At 40.0% G+C, this 19,866-nt stretch overlaps 1 protein-coding gene across 2 annotated transcripts in view; it reads left to right on the top strand.

The window, feature by feature from the left end:
- The first annotated feature begins 106 nt into the window (after positions 1-106).
- LOC102296260 (calpain-1 catalytic subunit) overlaps positions 107-19,866 on the top strand; it is a 21,857-nt gene continuing 2,097 nt past the window's right edge. Inside the window, exons 1-19 of one of the 2 annotated variants that reach the window (XM_042220783.1) lie at positions 107-217; positions 1,622-1,889; positions 2,325-2,394; positions 2,476-2,594; positions 3,074-3,207; positions 3,291-3,465; positions 4,171-4,245; positions 4,325-4,410; positions 4,626-4,700; positions 4,827-4,987; positions 7,352-7,509; positions 7,805-7,816; positions 7,911-8,119; positions 8,235-8,274; positions 8,379-8,444; positions 9,615-9,672; positions 9,750-9,811; positions 10,644-10,712; positions 10,858-10,936. In XM_042220783.1, coding sequence (XP_042076717.1) covers positions 1,638-1,889; positions 2,325-2,394; positions 2,476-2,594; positions 3,074-3,207; positions 3,291-3,465; positions 4,171-4,245; positions 4,325-4,410; positions 4,626-4,700; positions 4,827-4,987; positions 7,352-7,509; positions 7,805-7,816; positions 7,911-8,119; positions 8,235-8,274; positions 8,379-8,444; positions 9,615-9,672; positions 9,750-9,811; positions 10,644-10,712; positions 10,858-10,936 — 1,900 coding nt within the window. In that variant the 5' untranslated portion in view covers positions 107-217; positions 1,622-1,637. Of the gene's footprint in view, positions 227-1,621; positions 1,890-2,324; positions 2,395-2,475; positions 2,595-3,073; positions 3,208-3,290; positions 3,466-4,170; positions 4,246-4,324; positions 4,411-4,625; positions 4,701-4,826; positions 4,988-7,351; positions 7,510-7,804; positions 7,817-7,910; positions 8,120-8,234; positions 8,275-8,378; positions 8,445-9,614; positions 9,673-9,749; positions 9,812-10,643; positions 10,713-10,857; positions 10,937-19,866 lie in introns of both variants that reach the window. The other variant, XM_042220782.1, reaches the window with a different exon arrangement.

Raw genomic sequence — 19,866 nt, 5'->3', positions numbered from 1 at the left:
TTGGTCATACAGTAGCTTGCAGGAAGTAGATTACTATGAGCTACAGGTCAGCACAGGCGTGGTTTGTTCAAAGGTGATTTTCATATCTGTGTTAGAAACATAAGGACGGCGTGCACAGCCTCAGGTGCTTAAATGCACAGTCGAAGCTACTTGGTTCTCACCCACCGGTTCACCGCGACGCAACTACACCTTTTTCTGCACAGCTTTTCACTTTTGAGTAAGTGAGGTAAGACCTGCTTTTAAAACTTTAAACCAGATGATCCTTAATTTGCATTTGTATCAGTGTGGTCCTTCCTGCTGCTGTGAATGCAAACTATGGGCTTTGTAAGTTCAAATGTTATTACTGGTGCAGTTTGATAGGTGGCAGCTGTGTGCGGACAGGGATAGGACCCAAGGTGCAGACTCCGGAGACAGTCGTGAACTCAAAATGGCTTTAATGTGATACTCAAAATATAACATAACTGGAAAAACTCAAAATAAACTTAAACTGGAGGAATGACAGAACACACAGCAAGGTAAACAGTAGATCACGACACGGACACAGAGAAACACAGGGCTTAAATACACAGAAGGAGCAATCAGGGAATGAGTAACAGGAGGAAAACACAGCTGGGACAAATCAGAACTGACGAGACCAAAGAAGCGTAAACTGAACACACTGAGATAAGACAGAGACCTTCAAAGTAAAACAGGAAACACATAACACAGACTCACATGCAGGCACTACAGAGGGAACAGAGATGTGGGACCAGGGCAGACACAAACACTGACTGAACACGGGGATATAGGAACTAAGGATACACAGAGACGCGAACTAGACAAGGGGATACAGGTGATAGGGGAGACAGAGCAACTAAAGAAGACAGAGACATAAACCATAAGACAGAACTCAAAGAAACCAAAGACTAGAAAGTATAAATAATATAATAAACTCAAAAACGACCCAGGCATCCTAACACAGTTGACCTTACAAGGTATTGTTTATGCATGAAGATATTATATTTTTAAGACTATCATAAAAAAAGTGTTTATAGCAGAATTTGTTTACATTTTTAGACACTAACAAAAGAGAAGCCCCTGAAAAAGAATGAATGTTAAAGGTATACTTTTAAATTTTTCCATTCAGGGTGCAAATAAGGTCCAACATAATGAAAACCTTTACATTTTACATATATTTTTAATGTTTGGAACAATATAACATAATAATTAATATAAAAGCCTTTAATCTTGTTTTCCTGACAAAAAAGTTCTCAAAAATGCCTAATTATTATTAGTATTATAATGTTAATAATAATCTTGTTGTAAACTATGTTTCATAATAGTTGGGCGAACCGCAATTTGCAATAATTTCACATGAACTATCTAAAGTTTGAACTCATTTTTGCTCTTTTTCAGCGAGCTGCAAATATGATTTTATGCACCATAATGGAATTATCTTTTTCCATCATACTGTAGCTCATTATATTTATTTAAAATATGTATGTGATCATTTGTGTCATGACTTCCCATTTTGAAATGCCATTCCCACACCCTTGATCTATACCCAACCTTAAATAGGTAATGCTGCGTTCTTTAATCTCTTATATTTTCTGGATTTTTAATGCAAAATTCTTGTAAACAGTTCAAAAACTGCAGTGATGCCTCCTCCCGGTGTATGCTTGAACATCATAGAGGCCCGCTACAAGAAGGACGGTTTCGGAAAATTCACCAAGCCCCAGAAGTTCTTGGGCCAAGACTACGAGCAGTTGAAACAGTACTGCCTCACAAGAGGAGTAAGCTTCATTGATGAGACATTTCTACCTGACAGAAGGTCCATTGGTCAAGAGATACTACGCCATGGCATACTGAGCCCTTCTGAACTGGCCTGTGTGGAGTGGCGGCGACCAGCAGTGAGTGTAATTTTGTAAAGCTCAACTGCTCAGCTGATTATAAAAAGAGCAATTCAGTTTTAGTACTTTCACTGCATTTAGATTGAGTCTCACTACACGAAGAATTTCTTATTCCACGGTTCAAAAACAGCACAGTCAGGTTTCTGGTTTAGTTTGTCAGAGCTCGACACAGATATTTGATACACTGCAGCTTTAAGTACAAGTAATACCTTCTCTTATACTTTCTAAAAACAGATTTCAGGTATGCTTTTTTGTTTGGTTCAACGAAACAACAGTCTTCAACATGCTATTGTGACTCTTAAAATAATTGAAAGATTATTTCAGTGTGGATGAACAAATGCACATTTTTGTGAAGGATACACTAAAAGAAATGTGCATCCTTTCCTTTAACACTTCCAGAACTTTACTTCCTGATCAGCACTCTCCCTTTTTCAGGAAATTGTTCGTTTTCCAGTCTTAGTACTTGACGGAGTCTCCAGGTTTGATTTTGGTCAAGGGAAACTAGGTAGGGAAATGTCTTCATGAATATATTTATTGTTCTCCTCACCTGATTTCCTGTGGTAACCCTGAGAATATTTTTGAACAGGAAACTGCTGGTTTCTTGCGTCAATCGGAGCGCTGACATTCCAGAAATCCATTTTCGCAGAAGTTGTCCCGCTTGAACAAAGATTTGATGAGAACTACTGTGGGATTTTTCACTTCAGGGTAAACACCAACATGTAACAACACAAATTATTTTTATTGATCACTACTTGTGTTCAATAAAAACACACCTGTCAAAAATACTTAGTGATTTATTTATTTATTTTTGAGATGTTCCTTTTTGTTTGTATTTTAACCACAGCAGAATAAACTAGCTAAAAAGCATGTGCTATGGGTTTTAAATTTTTTTTACTGCTTATATTTTATTTTAACACATTTTCATGTTGAAACTAAACTGTGTGTAACGTAAATGCAGAGTCCTGCAACTTTTAGGGTCACAGGAGAGGAAATAAATTGCTGGATATGCATTTTCCTAAATATCAGATTGGCCTAAAAGGGAACAAAATTCCTGGCCCGAATCATCTTTTCATCTATCATCACTTTTACAGACCGAGGTCGAGCGCCAACACGCTACAAGACTTTTTCTTTTTTTTTTAAATAATAAATCAAGAGTGACATGCTAGATTCTTTTTTCCCCCCAGTTCTGGAGATTTGGGCAGTGGGAGGATGTGGTCATTGATGACAAACTACCAACAATCAATGGCAGACTAATCTTTGTTCATTCCAAAAACCAAAATGAATTCTGGCCTGCTCTCCTGGAGAAAGCCTATGCTAAGTATGCAATCTTAATCTTAGACATAATGAGAGTTGAAGGTGTGATTTCTCTAAATATTAAAAAAAACTGTATTATCCTGTCAGGGTTTGTGGCTCCTACTCCGACATGATTGCTGGAACTCCTTCAGAGGCTATGATGGACTTCACCGGTGGCGTCCACATTAACATCGAGCTGTCACAACCGAGTCCAAGCCTGTGGGGGCTGATCTGCAGAGCTGGCAAATCAAACACACTGATGGGCTGTGGTACACCTCCCAGGGTAAGTAGAACTACACCACACAGAAGCACCAGCATTGGCTTAATGTCCCTGATACTTCTGCTGCCCTATACTCACTCATACAGGACTTATTTTTATACTTTCATTTTGATCTCACTAAACACCTATAAAGTTTTATAACTGTATCCGGCGCAGTTTTGGTATCATTTTGTCAGAATCTACCTAGAGACAGAGGTTTAAACATCTGCCAAAGCAGCTAAAAAGACCTTAGTCATGGTTATAAGCTTTTATTACAGTCACTTTATTAATGCCACTATAAAACGACTGTTTGTAACACTTATAACATGGTCTTGACATTACCCAAGGATAAAGTTCATTGACAAGGCAGGGATGGCTCTGTGTGTGCTATAGACAGAGAATCAAGACTCAAATGCTGGAAAACCTTTGCTTACATGAGCCAGTTTGATATAAATGAATGGGTCCTGTTTTAAGACACCAAAGCTGCTGTTGTTCAGTTATTGTGCGTACTCATGCCAGTCTGACATTTAGTATATATTTAACTCTGCAAGGAAATAACATTTTGAAAAACATCTGAGCAAAGTAGTGTCGAATTTAGCCACAAGCAAACAATTTCACAGTCACTTGCACACGTAAAATGATTTATTGGCTTCATCATCATCAATAGAAGTTGATGTTCTTAATGTATAATATTCTACTTTACTAGTGGCAAATGCTTTTGTCTTGTAGGAGACATCTGGTAACGAAATATTACCAAATGGACTGGTTGCAGGCCATGCATACACTGTGACAGGTATCAAAGAGGTAAAGATTTGTACTGGAAATAGAAAAAAAATCAAATGATACTTAAAATTAACAAAAAAAAATGGTGGTTTGCGGTCAGATGATGAGTCGAGGAAAAATCGCATACCTTGTGCGTTTGTGGAATCCCTGGGGTAAAGGAGAGTGGAAAGGAGACTGGAGTGATCGGTAAGTCAGACTCACACTCATGGCTCTCAACTTAAAAGATGGAAAGCAAATCAATGTCAAAACCTATGTGGTAGCCTTCTATCTAGTGTAAAGATTATATTTCAAGTATGGCTGTGGACACATGCAGGAGAGCTTTTCTGAACTCCCTTTGAATATTCAAAAGAATTTTGAAAAGCTGTCTCTTTGTCTAAATAAAATGACAAATTTTCTTTGAGGTCTCCTCTGTGGCAAACTGTGAGTCCTGAAGACCGTGAAATGTGCCTTTCAGTGGCTGATGATGGAGAGTTTTGGTAAGAAAACTTGTGAAATTAAAAAACAAAAAATCAAACACAAAATACAAACACTTTTTGCATTATACCCTAACAGCCCATACAGATGTAAAACAAGTAATCTCAAAATTTATCTGATTTTTACAGGATGACCTTTGAAGATTTCTGTAAGTTCTACGCAGATATTGACATCTGCGGGCTGTCTCCTGACTTCTTTAATGAAAGTGACTCTAGTCAGTGGACGACCTCTGTGTATGAGGGCCGATGGGTTGCAGGAACCACTGCTGGAGGTTGCCTTAATTACAGAGGTATTAAATCTCATTGCAAATGCGTTGAAACATTAAATACATACAGTATCAGTTGAAAGTTTTAGAACACCCCAATTTTATTTATTTTTTGTGAAAATTATGCATTTTACTGTCTCATTGCACTCTGAAATGAAAACATTGTACAAATAAGCAGTTGGAGTTAAAAAAATAAATCATGGAATCAATTTAGAGACCAAAATGTACTATCAACTTTGACTCTACAAAGTAGCCACCGTTGGCAGATACAAAGCGCTTTGAGTGCTCCAGGAGAGTAGAAAAGCTCTATATAAGAATCAGTCCAATAACCATTTACCATAGAACAGCTGGACACACCTGTGTCATTCGTTCTACAATAGAAATCAAATATTATTCTGAAAGTTCTTCCCATATCTGTTGCAGAAGTTCCCATAAATGTGTGGCACTTGTAGGTTGCTTTGCTTTCACTCTTCTGTCCAGTTCATCCCAAACCAGCTCGATGGGATTTAATTCTGGAGACTGTGCTGGACACTCCATGTTTTCAAGCTTATCTTGTTCTTTTTTTCCTGAGGTAGTTGTGGCATAGCTTGGATTTATGTTTTGGTTCATTATCTTGCTGTAGGATGAACACCTGAACAATTAGGTGCATACTAGAGGGTATTGCATGGCGCTGCAGATTGCTTTGGTAGCTGTTTTGGTTTAGGGTGCCTCTCACTATGTACAAGTCACCCACCCTGGATCCAGCAAAACAGCCTGAGACCATCACACTTCCTCTTCCATGTTTGACAGTTGATGCCACACACTGTGGAACCATTCTTCCCCTACTTGAGTACAAAGATCCTGCATGGTGAACCGAAGAGTTCAAATTTTGATTCATCAGTCCACAATACCTTCTTCCAGTCTTCAGTAGTCCAGTGGCGATGTTTCATGGCCCAGGCAAGCCTCTTTGTCTTATTCTGATGTCTTAGCATTGTCCTGTCAAACCTGCAGCTCGAAGTCTTCTCTTCACAGTTGAAACTGAGACTTGCTTACTATGACCACTATTAAACTGTGCTTGAAGCTGTTGTCCTGTGAGCCGTGTAGTTTCTCAGAAACATGTCCTCTGAGTTATTTGAGGTGGCTGTAGCTCAGGTGGCAGAGCCACTAATCAGAAGGTCGGTGGTTCGATCCCAGGCTGCATCCTGGCTGCATGCCAAATATCCTTGGGCAAGATACTAACCCCATGTTTGCCTACTGGTGGTGGTCAGAGGGCTGATCACAAGGGTATGGTACCACAGTGTGTTTCATACTGCTTTTATGCAGACAGAGGGGGTTGGAAGGAATCCAGAAAAGTTGGAACACATGTAGGAATCAGTAATTGAAGTTTTCAAAGCTTGATCAACCTCCATTGTCCCAGCACAGCTTTTAATTGCTAACCCATTTTGTGTTCCATGAAAAAGGCCTTTGTGTATAATTCCAAAAATGTACATTAATTTGGGTAACCACGCCATTAAAAAAAAATCTTATTTATTTATCTTTTATACCTCCGGTAGTTCACTTACCTTTGTACCATTTCAAGCTATTCACTGGACTTGAATGACTTGAATTGCAATAAATAATTGGGAAAATTGGGATGTTCTAAAACTTTTGACCGAGAGTGTATACTAGAAAGAATGTACCGAAATAAGCACAAATTGGTAAAGCACGAACACATACATGTAGTGTTTATGTGATTTTAATATTTAACAGATTCACATTTAAGATTTTTATGAACCTCGGTTTCTTTATCCATCTTATTATATTTGATGAAATAGACAATTAAAAGAGATAAAAGAGTCCTGAAGGTCATAGGTGCTATGTAGGAATTTATTTCAGCAATTATTAAATAAGATTATTCTTTTAGTCTTGATGCGGACCCTAAAATTAACAATGGGTCCAATAGGGGAACAAGTTCTTTAGTTAGTGTAGTTAGTATTAAGGTCATTGCTTAATTTTTTTTAGTTTAACATAACTCTGTTATGTTCAACTAAAAAAAAAAAAGTGAATTTCAGTTATTTTTTCCAAGTATTGTAGGTATTAAAATTCTGTAACCAGTAGTAAAAAATATGTTACAATATTAAAAGCCCAAATATGGTAACATAGTTTTTTCTTGTGAATGGAAAGAATAAGTTGGACATCCATAACAATACAGACCCATAAACAGAGTTGTAAAGTCTTTTCCACAGTATATTATCTATATAGCTCATTTAATTGCATGACTTTGTCATTTATTATTTATTAAACAAAAGTTAAGTGAACCTTTCACCCACCTGACCTGGACTATTTAACCAGCCTTGCTTTCAGGTTCATTTTTGAACTTTCATTTTTTTGTGTCCAGCAAATAAACCATGTTTTTTATTTGCTTTCTAGACAGTTTCTGGACTAATCCACAGTGTCGTTTCAAAATTTGCGGTGGATACTCAGAGAAAGACGGTGATAAAAACATAATGGTGTCTCTCATGCAAAAGCCCGAAAAAAGGAACAGACACCTGGCGCAAAACCTCCACATTGGGTTTTTCATATTTGAGGTAAACATTACTCTTTGCTGCCTAATATGGAAATGTCATGACACTTTTATGTTTTGAATCGTTTCCAAGTTGCAAAGGTATTGCACATCAGGATGGTGATAAGGATGACCTCAACTTGAAGGCTACACTGCTATTCCTTCAATGATTAAACCTTTGGCTCAGTTGTCATCATCTTTGAAGAGCATATAATCATTAGTAAAAGATGCATACAGATTTCATTAGGGTTGTATTCTGACACTAACTGAGTATATTTCTTATTCTGAACATGAACCAACTTGCACTGATTTCCTTCAAGGTGACTGAAAAAGTAAGAAACAGTTTGTATCCAGTTCCCATTTACAGATACAGCAGTCCCACTTTAAATGGTGTAAGATAACTGACATATCTACCTGCTATTTCAGTATAAGACACAGAGAGGGAAGTTTACAGAGGAGTTCTTCAAATCCCAGGCACCTGTTGCCCAAACTAAAACCTACCTGAATGCCCGTGAGGTGATGGAGTTCTTTATGTTAAAGCATGGGGAATACTTGATTGTGCCATCCACCTTCAATCCCAACGAGACAGCCTCCTTTATCCTGACCATCCACGCAAAATCAGAGACCAACTGCTAGTATGCACTCTCATTGTTTGTGCAAACACAACATTGCTAAATTGGAACAATCTGCATGAGATATATGCAAAACAGACAAGAACAAATAAATTGTGATTTTTTTCTTTCTCTGCAGTGATAATTCTGGTGATCACAAACATGAGCTTGATGAGAAGGTGGGTGTTCAACAATAAATCACGTCTGGTTGCGGTTGTGTTATATGCTAAATGATATGTAAATAGCTTTTTATTTAACACAGAATTTAATTTCTCTGTTTCAGGTCAAGGTAAAAAATCAACAATATGATGAACAAAGGAGAGAGTTTTTCCATAAACACTCTGACAAGGTAACTTCCTGTTATTTTCTCACGAGCATACTTGACACTGTTGAGTTTACTATTTCTCTTATATAGACTGAGTTTTATCACACAGTGGAAACTTTTGTTTGCTTGATAAGATTTTTTTCATCCTTATCTAAAACTTATCTGTGAGAGGTTTGACTAACTATTACACTTCAGTGCACAAAATAAAACTGTTTGACTTCTGTATACAATGAACATAAAACGTGCTAACACGAAAGTTTAAATGCATTTCGTTACATTTATTCTCAACTAAAAAAATCCACAACAGAACATCAGTTGTGTATAAAAGTGAGAAATTTTAAAGTGAAAGCTTAATCATCCTGATTAATTTTTTGGCTACTTTAAAGATGCACTTGTGGTTTAGTTGTCTTCTCACTGTTGGTTATTTAGTAGCAATTTAAGCTAGGATCAAAATATGCATATCTTGTATGACACATCATTATTGGGTCAGTAGGGTGAAGAAAGCTTAACTTACTGAAGAACTAAGTTGATATAAATAAGAAAGAAATAAAATATGAAAATGGAAAAAGACTGTTTAAATATTAGCATTGTATAGCTCTAAATTACACATTTCTTTAAGACAAGTTCAGTGTCCATAGTAATAAAACCAAGGTACTTATAGACAAACTTTTTCTAATTTAGTGTCCTATGAAAAGTAGCAATATTTAACTGGCTAAGTAATGTTAGCCAGCTTTATTGGAAACATTTTTTTTTTTAAAATGGGTTTTAATCTGAGTTCAAATCTTTTTTGAAAGCACTTAGATGTTTCCAGACACGACAAAAATCAACGTGTAACTCACTTAATTATGAGAACTGTGAATAACAGTGGCCCTAGAATTGCACCCACATGCTGAACTAATAGCCATGCATTACTTCAGTGCTAATCATCAAAATATGTATCCACCTTTTCCATCTAAAATAATTATTTCGGGGCAACTTGAAATAACTGGATTACAACTCGTAATATTTAGCTTGATGGGTTAGAGTTTTGCTAAAGCTAGCAAAGATTTTGTATTGTAAAAGAGAAATTATAGCAATACACAAATTAGTCAGAGTGTGTGTTTGCTAGTGTGTGTGGACAGTTTAATTTGGACATTAACAAGTGACCGAGGCTCATAAACAGAAGTATAAGAGAAATCCTGTTTTCGTTTCCAGTATGAAGAAGTGGATGCTGAGCAGCTTCAGAGGCTTCTAAATGAAAACATCCTAAAAGGTTTGGACTTCAAGAGACTACAGCTTAAGAGCTCAAGACTTATATATTGCTGAAATATATATTTCTGTTTCATTTAGGAGACCTGAAATCTGGAGGCTTCAGTATTGACGCCTGTCGCAGCATGGTTGCTTTAATGGATGTATCCTGTTGTGGTGCATGTGACATTTGTCATAGTCACTCAGACAATGCAAATAATAGATTTACATGTTCTCCACATTTTCAAACATTTGCATGCATGATCACAGCAACATTGTGACTAAAGCTAAGTAATTTGAAAATAATATCAAAAAGTATCTTAAACAGAGTTAAACAGTCAACAATCCAGGTGAGGAAGTCCCAACAAATTCTGTTCATCTGGATGTAGCATTGAAGGATATCTCAGAGTTCTTGCCAAATAAAGGTCTTAATTTCATCTCATGTTTTTGGAAAAAGGCCAATTAGAAAAGTCTTCACCTTGTCACTTTGAGGTTTTATGAGAGTTTCTTCATATGGTTAGCAGTCCTGTAGAGTTCACGCTTTAGTGGGTCAGCACCAGTGTTGGGAAGGTTACTTTTAAAATGTATTCCACTACAGATTACAGAATACATGCCCCAAGTAGAGGTGACATGGACTGCGAGATTGAGACACAGATATTAGAGCCTCTTAATGCGTGTTTTGTTTGGGTTTCCACCGGCGTGGAAACCAAAAGTAAAGAGGGCATAGCCTAACATATGAAACAGGAAAATACCGCCGCGTAATCCATTCATTTCGACAAAGTAACTGTATTCTGATAACACCTTTATAAACGGTAACTGTAACGGAATACAGTTACTCATATTTTGTATTTTAAATATGTAACGGCGGTACATGTATTCCGTTACTCCCCAACACTGGTCAGCACAGCTTCGTGGCTTGTAGAGGAGCTACCCAGTTGGCCAGTACATGTTTTACTCGCACACATAGCTTTGTTGCCTTAATGTTCGGTAAAACAGACATCAATTACAGGAAAACTCAACAGTGAGGAATTTCTTCGTCTGTGGAACAAAGTTGTTACATTCAAGGTAAAGACAATGAAAATTAGGTTAAATATTTGATGCTGAAAAAAGTTAAAATTTTCTGAACTACATGCACTGCTCTATAGTTAATTATGTATGAATAATACTTCTGCTACATTCCAATTGTGGCTTTTTTCTTTTTGTTTTCTAGGAAATTTTCTTCCGCACTGATGTTTCAAGAACCGGAACGCTGTCACTGAGAGAACTACGAAATGCATTCTTAGTTTCAGGTAGGCCTGCTTGGAATTCATTCATTCATTAATGTTCCTGAAACTACACTCTCCTGCAATCCTCTCACTGGACTCCCAAATGGCTAAGGCACACCACAACAGAAAATAGGACTGCTATTTCTTGTGACTGGGAAAAAACTTGGCAATTGATGCTTTGTGCTGGTCGTATGCTAGTAATTGCGATCACCAACTGATTGCCCAGAGCTTGCAACACCTTCAATCTCATGGCAAACATTTTCAATTGCAAAGAGATTGCTCATTTCACCTGGCGGAAGGCAACCTGTCTCCAAGGGATTATGGTGTACCTCAGATTGACTGCATCATTGTCTGACAGATTGGTGAAGGTTTGCAAATAACAGCCATGTTATTTATAAATGCAGATAAACTGCCAACAAGTTGCAATCAATCTGAGTCAGCCTCTGCTAATGACAGCAACTTGCTTTACTTTGAAAATGGACACTCGACTCAGCCGATGGCCATCTGGTTGTATTCTGGTTATCTTCCTATTAGTGCTGCCAGCGTCAATCTCGTTAAAATGGGGCTACATGGCATTGTTAGTGCGGTTAGCTCGTTAACATGTTGACACCATCCAGCCTCACGCACGGGGCGATCCGTGATAACTCATTAACGGAGATTTGCCACGTAAATCCGTTAACATCATTTTAATGAGATTAACGCTGACAGCGCTACTTCCTATATAAACACAGCGTTACCAAGCGCCTGTGTAATTTTTCAGTTAAAGCACTATCCTACAGGAACTACGTCACTATTAATGCAAAGGTTCTAAATTAAATTCAAATTCAAATTTTATTTGTCACGTACACAGTCATACACAGTACGATATGCAGTGAAATGCTTAGACAACTGCTCGTGACCTAAAGAAAAAAAGAAAAGGCTATGAATAAGATAGGAAATAAATATGAAAATTAAAAAGGGTAAATTTAACTAGGAAGGAATAAAATAAAATATAAAAATTAAAGTTAAAAATGAAATAACTGTACAACACAAATTAGAATTAAGGGTAAATTTAACTGGGAAAGAATAAGATAAAATATATAAATTAAAGTTAAAAAATAAAATAACTGTACAACAAAATACACAATAGACAATACACAATATAGAACTATATAAGAATGTATGAAGAAATATAAATAAATATATACACAATAACAGCAGCTGTACAAGTATTAACTGGAAATGAAGAATATAGTGACCAGTGTTGTGCAATCCACATTATGTCTTGTGCAGTGCAAATATGCCTAAAGTGATTAAGTGATGAAGTGAAAACAATGTCCAGAATGTCCAGTGTGTCCTGCGCTAAAGATCGAGGGAGAATTTATCAGGCTGGTCACTTGTATGTCTTGCCCATTTTCTTGATGATTGCTCCCACATGTAGTGCATTTTATTCACAGTCAAGCTGAGCGGATCGTCATCTCAGTTTTAGTAGATATGGGCTACTCAAGATTCTTGCCGCTTGTGCACTCCGTATGTTCAGTGTGATGCAGGATTCTCGTACTAAGTATTTTTTCCTGAGTAGTCTTCGAACCACAAGCTCTATGGGTCATGTCGGTCATTGGGCGAGGTAGTTGAGAGAGAGTGCGCTGAACTGTTATGTCTGAATCGGTTACAGATGTGATCAGGTTTGTCGTATCTTATACAGATGATGAAGTATCGTCAAACAGGTTTGCCCTGTCAGCCAATTAGCAAGGTAACGAGAGCGGGGCACGACAGAAAAAGAGTTCTGTGGCGAAATCAGCCAGTGGATTATGTTTACTACATGGCTATCTTGATAGAGAGCCAGAGATTTCCTTGTTTGCAGGTTGGGACCAGATTTATACTGCCTATTTTAACGCTCTGAAATTATACGAATTAACACGTTTCTAATTTGTCAGCTCAAATTTCTACAATTGAGATTATAATACGCTGACCATGTAGGCGAGCTACATTTTCCTATACTGAAACACAGGATTTCTTTTTTTCACATTCTGATTCTCTCCGCAGTCTAGAATTCGAAGTGACAGCTCTGGTGCACAGACTCTACTGTATGTGTAACTTCTTGTTTTACAGATCATATTATATTATGACAAGGCTATCTGGGTAGAGACTTGCCAAGGTAACAACACAGAATGGCACTTGGCATTGAAACTAATATACTTTTTTGCTCGTGGACGAGTCATGAAAATAGATGCTGTTGTAAAGTAAATCAAATTCAAATTCAAATTTTATTTGTCACGTACACAGTCATACACAGTACGATATGCAGTGAAATGCTTAGACAACTGCTCGTGACCTAAAGAAAAAAAGAAAAGGCTATGAATAAGATAGGAAATAAATATGAAAATTAAAAAGGGTAAATTTAACTAGGAAGGAATAAAATAAAATATAAAAATTAAAGTTAAAAATGAAATAACTGTACAACACAAATTAGAATGAAGGGTAAATTTAACTGGGAAAGAATAAGATAAAATATATAAATTAAAGTTGAAAAATAAAATAACAATAATACACAGAATGTATGAAGAAATATAAATATATATATACAATAACAGCAGCTGTACAAGTATTAACTGGAAATGAAGAATATAATGTCCAGTGTTGTGCACAAGTGTCTAGACTAAAGAAATACTTAAATAAAATATATAGTCCCAACAAAATAAGCCCGGGGAGACGGAGACCCTGGAGCTGCTAACCCTTAAGTATTTACTGGAAATGAAGAAATATAGCCGATGACCTAGTATGCATTGTGCAAAAAAGGCCAACACTTCTATGCCATACCTTTTGTTGGGCAATGTCCACAATCGAATCATGCCGTAGTTGATAAGTGGTGAATTAGCATGTTGTACTCTGAAGATTGAGCCATATCTAGAGTAGTCTCCGAGAGAATGTCCATAGCTGTCTAGTTATCATGAAACGTGTAGTTTTTTATCCTTGTGACTGGAGTCAAGTTACCCTACGATTGTGGTGACGGTCAGAGAGACAATTGCTGAGAAGGAGATGAAGTCCGAATGTAAATCGCCTGAATATCCTGTCTCAGAATTCTGGTGGCCGGGAGATTTGAAATGTTCAATAGCTCCTCCGCTGCTTAGCTCACTTCTCTGTGTTGGTCTCTTAGGTCCTGAAAAGCCCGGTTCTTATCTTATTCTTCGTCCTTTCTGTCCCCTTTGCTATCCTTCTTCTTCTATCTCTCTGCTTCATATCCATTGAGTTATGTCAATTCTAGTTATTCTTTAGAATTGTTATTGGGTACATGAAATTTATTCGCAGGTGGATGTATGGATCCGTGTTATTTTGCAGACATAATGGCTCCTGATTTTGAGTGTTTTTGATAATGGCCCTGAATGCTTTCCAAATGATTGAGCCTTATATGTAAAAAGTAACCTGAACCTGAAATGAGGAGTTGACAGTGGGAAAATAAGAAAAAGCCAGATACATATGTGCATAATGCATTTATCAAAAAGAGCTGCATTTGAATAACAATATAAAATCATTTCAACAGTATATTGATTCCAACCACACTGGTGCTTTCTTGCACTGTTGTGTCAATAATGAGTGATGAATTAATCAATAAAGCATCATGGCCAAACATTGCACCCTCACATACAGTAATCTATGTGTGTTTAATGAGCTCAAAGTGCACAAGGAAAAAACATCCTTTATAGCCTTTTCCCTGTTTCTCTGTTAGAACAGTTACTAATTCAGAGCCGCCTTTTACATGCAAGCACATTCTTGTAGTATTTAATTTTCATTGATTATTTATATTCACGTTATATATTTCAGATTGTTCCCTCTACAATAAGTTTCTGTCTTCTCTGTCTGTCTCAGTAAAAAACAAATTGCCAAGTAAATGACAATTAAAAATAGAAATGTCTACTTTTTGAGAAAAGTTATCTTGAAAGCATTTTGCATTTTGGCAATTATCTAAACGACAACTTAGAACTTAGCAGGAAAAATATACATGGATCTCTTCTTCAGTGCGTGCAGATGAACTGTGCATCAAACGTCCATTCCTTTGCGTTAAGTGTACATCGAAATGTACATCCACTGGAAATAAAGAGAGACAGGTTGTTAGTGCAGTATGTGCAGCCCCTCCACCTATCTCCAAGGACATCCTGGCCTACTCTTCTTGATCACTGGCTGACATGGGAGAGTCTTCAACTGACATAGCTCTCCTCGGACTGCTGAACTATAAAAGCTGGCCAAGATAAAAGGCTCAGTATCTTTCATCCCTCTTTGATGGCTATATTTGTAACTCTCAAAAACTTTAATCATAACAACATTCAAAAAAGCTGTACTTGAGGGATATAAGTGAAATCAGTTGAACTTTTAGCAAATGCCAATCTAAGTTTGCCCTTAACACATTAACAGTTGCTAACTGTCTAACCTTACCAACGTGTTTTAAAATCCCGGACATGCCCTACTTGGTCACAAAGTAGCTCAAGGTATGCACAAGGAGTATGCAACTGTTTCCTTTCGTGTAAAATAATTTATGAATAGTATATAAATTTATTTTCAGTTTTAAAAATAATGTATTTTTCTTTTCTCTGAACTTCAAAATGAATCAACATGTGTTATAAAATGTACTAATGAGAACAAGCTGGCTTTATTACCTCAGACTCTTGAAGAGTCATGGCTTTTCCATCAGATAACTGTCTGAAGATTTCTGTTGATGAGCAAAAATTTATTGAATCTCTTAAAAGATACGTATAAAATTAATGTCTTCCACAACAAAAAGGTTAAAGTTTTCCATTGTGAGGTTGTATTTTTTGATTGACTTACTTCAGATAAATCGCAAACAGAAATGAGTGAACAGAGCTCAAGCGGATGGTGCGCTCAGCTGACCGCACAACCCTCTGTAGAGCTCGTCTGTCCTGCATGGTGCTGTTCCTGAACCAGGTTAAGATGTTTCCCGTCAGGATGCTCTCTATGGTGCACGAGTAAAAGTTCCTGAGCACCTTGGAGGGCAGTTGGAAGTCTCTCAAGCGTCTGAGGTGGTAGAGACGCTGACGGGCCTTTTTCACCACGGTGTTGATGTGACAGGACCATGACAGGTCCTGCGTGATGTGAACTCCGAGGTATTTGAAGCTGTCCACTCTCTCCACTGGGCACTCGTTGATGACGGGGGTCTGGTAGTTCCTCTCCTGCTTAGTGCTGAAGTCCACTATCAGCTCCTTTGTCATCGCTTATTTCTCCCTTGACCAAACTCACAGTGGAAACACACAAATTCACCATTAACGTAATGAATTACATTTGAGACTTCGGTCAGAAACTCTTAGATTCTACCAAAGATTGTGGAGTTCGGTGAGGTCGGAGCGGGGGTCTGGTAGTTCTTCTCCTGCTCGCTGTCATTAGCGTGACCTTGAGGTTACCATCATCGAACACGCGCACCTTCTTCTCCTTTGTTGTCCTTTATTTAATACTGTACTTGTTTAATTTGAAGAGTGATGAGGTTTTCAACGTCTTGTTCTTCTCTCATAACTGGGCATCGGAAAAAACCTAAGTTTTCTCCAACCCAGATTCCTTAAGTGGTAGCCAATCGCTTCAGGTTATGAGGTATGGCAGTGAACACTCTTGTTTCTAATTGGGGTATAGCCATGTAGCTGGCCGTCTCGTTGTCACTAATTTCGAGAGAAGTATTTTTCATAAGGTCCCCCGGCACCGATCCCGAGCTGGCGCGAACGATGGTGTCGCGACAGTCTCTAGACTATGGGAGATGACAATGGGATAAAGGGCGGTGGAGGACCTAAGAGGGAAGCAGAGGCTTAGCGGAGTGAGTGTAGGCCAGCGAGCGCCACCGGCATCTAGGACACAAGACGCACTGGTCAGAAGCTTCGTGCACGACTGCCTGAGCAACGATGAGTCAAAGCACTGTGGCGCCTGAAGAGTCAGAACACATCACCCCTTGCTTGCGAGAGGGGGTCCATCTAGTCCAGTGCTTCACTGGGAGAAACGATGAGTGACGGCTTGTAGAGCTATATAGTGTAGCCTCCCGTCCAGGGCCCCATAGGATAAGTTCCAAGAGAGACTTCGGCCTTTACTGACTGCAAATCTCCGTCCTGTGGTGCTTCACTCCGAGCCAAGCATTAGTGGGCTAGAAACGTCCTGGTTACGATACGCCGAGTCGTCCGACACATAGATGAGGCCTGAGTCCCCAGAATCGCTCCACCTTGGTGAGTGAGTGTGGGAGGGAATTATGGGTGTTTAAGAGATCCGCACCAGCCAATCGACCTCAGGGCCAGGATAAAGTTCCAGAGAGACATTCGGGACTGCAATCTCCTCTGCTTCACCGAGACATGGCTGAACCCAGCGGTGCCGGACCACGCCATCCAGCCGGCCGAGTTCTTCTCGGTTCACCGCATGGACAGGACACGGGACTCGGGGAAGTCAAGGGGAGGCGGCGTGTGTTTAATGGTGAACAACAACTGGTGCAACAGTGCGAACGTTGTTCCTCTCACACGCTCCTGCACACCAAATCTGGAACTACTGTCCATCATGTGTCGTCCTTTTTATCTACCTCGGGAATTTACATCAGTTGTTGCCGTTTATATTCCACCGACAAGTCCGCTCCTGTCTCACACATGAACACTAGGGAACGTTAACTTTAGGAGTTTCAATTCAATGTGTCCGTCCTTTATTAGCCACTACCTCTAACATCCCACTAACCTCGAGGTGAGGGCGTAACAGGGGCAGATTAGTTTTACACATTGAGATACGAGGAGCCACGAGAGTGTGGGTGTATAATTTACTTAAGTGCCCGGGCGAGTTTATAATTCCACCAAACAAGGAAAGCACAGTGGAATGGACAACCCGTGTTTCAACTGAAGCATAGCCGGTTATGTGTAGGGGATCACCCTGCATGAGGCAAACTCACACATACTGAGATAAAGAGATGTTTAAATATCTCTAGTGAAGAGCACACACCAGACACAGGAGCGTGCTGGTAGACACGAAACCAGCGTCTCTGAGGGGGGAATCGTACGAAACCCCGAGCGGTTATTGGTGACGGGGGGAGCATTGTATACGCCTGTCCTCGGAAACCTCCTAAACTTGGTAGCGCCGAGACTTTTTAAGTGCCTAATTCCACTGGTGTTTCACCATATCTTTCTTGAAGGCCTCTCCTTACTTCTGGCTCGGACAGTCACCAGTGTCCGACGCGCCACCGAGGGTGAAGGGCAGTTTGCTGACCGACTGGGCTAGGTGCTACTGGCAGTCAAACTCACTCTGTCTGCAGACACTGATGCGGTTAAGCGCAACGCGACTAGGGCCACTACGTCTAACCAGTTGGAGTCCTTAGCATGCAGCCAGAGGCACCAATCCTCGCGAAGCCTCCGAGCATCGTTTGAGGAAGGCAATGAAATTTCTAGATCCGATCACCTCATGCCTTCTTTGCGGCCCCATCTTAATCTCAATCGAGGTCCAAACTGGCGCAACATACACAAACAGCTGCAGCCTCGAAGCGAGCATAGAAAGTGTTCAGCTCGTCTGCCAGAGTCACGGCCGCGTTCGTCATACCGGTTGTTGGTGCTTTATAGTCCGTTATTGTCCTTAGTCCCCGCCACAGGCTCCTAGAGTCACTCTGTTGGAGTTGTGACTCTAGTTTCCTCCCGTAGCGCTGCTTCGCCTCTTTCACCGCCCTCCGCACGTTATATGACGCGGCTTTGTACGGGTCCATGTCCCCCGTCGTGAGTCCCGTGTTGTAGGCAGCGGTGCGGGATCTCAGAGCGTCGCGGATGGTTTTATCCACCCACGGCTTCTGGTTGGGAAACGTTGTGATAGTCTTTGTCTCCACGGTATCATCCGCTAGTTTCCCGATGAATCCCACAACCGCTTCCGTAAACACGTTGACATCATCATCGGAGCTGTTTCTGAACATGTCCCAGTCTGCGTCATCGAGTGCGTCCTGTCCAGCGCGCGACCTTCCTCTGAACCGGAACTTCCTGTTTCAGCCTTTGTTTGTATTTTGGCATGAGGAAGATGGCGGCGTGATCGGATTTGCCAAACGGAGGGCGAGATTGTGCCTTGTAGCCGTCCTTGACCGTAGTGTAGCAGTGGTCCAGTGTCCTTTCACCTCTGGTGGGGCAGGTGATGTGTTGATAAAAGTTCGGCGCTGCGCGTTTGAGGTTGGCGCTATTAAAGTCCCCCGTCACAATAAGCGCAGCGTCCCGGTGTTGTGTCTGGTGCTGTGTGAGTGCCTCATGCAGCTCGCATAAGGCGGTGACCGTGTCCGCTTGTGGTGGAATATAAACGGCACTTACAATGACCGATGTAAATTCCCGAGGTAGATAAAAAGGACGACACATGATGGACAGTAGTTCCAGATTTGGTGTGCAGGAGCGTGTGAGAGGAACAACGTTCGCACTGTTGCACCAGTTGTTGTTCACCATTAAACACACGCCGCCTCCCCTTGACTTCCCCGAGTCCCGTGTCCTGTCCATGCGGTGAACCGAGAAGAACTCGGCCGGCTGGATGGCGTGGTCCGGCACCGCTGGGTTCAGCCATGTCTCGGTGAAGCAGAGGAGATTGCAGTCCCGAATGTCTCTCTGGAACTTTATCCTGGCCCTGAGGTCGTCAAGCTTGTTCTCCAGTGACTGGACGTTGGCGAGCAGGATGCTAGGCAGAGGTGTGCGGTGTGCACGAGCTCTCAGCCTGTTCCTGACGCCGGCTCGCTTCCCTCTAGGCCGCCGCCGCTTCCCTTTGTTCTCCCTCAAGATCTCACTCGGCCAGCTCGGATCCGGAGTTAAAAACTTCGAATTGTGAGTACATTGTATACCAATAGAAACAAGAGTGTCACTGTCATACCTAATGTACCCAATGGTGATGATTTTGCCGATTTAGAAACGCTGAAAACTAACTTAAAAAACAAAGACAAAGAAAAAGTGGTCGGAGCAGTCGTGACGGCAGCCGACCTCACCAGCGCCATCTTTGTTAGAATC

Source organism: Haplochromis burtoni, unplaced genomic scaffold, assembly GCF_018398535.1.
Source record: "Haplochromis burtoni strain Fernald_Lab_line unplaced genomic scaffold, NCSU_Asbu1 Contig_55, whole genome shotgun sequence".
NCBI classification, from domain to species: Eukaryota; Metazoa; Chordata; class Actinopteri; order Cichliformes; family Cichlidae; genus Haplochromis; species Haplochromis burtoni.
Note: the sequence above shows the minus strand (reverse complement) of the source record. Positions and strands in the feature narration are given on the sequence as shown.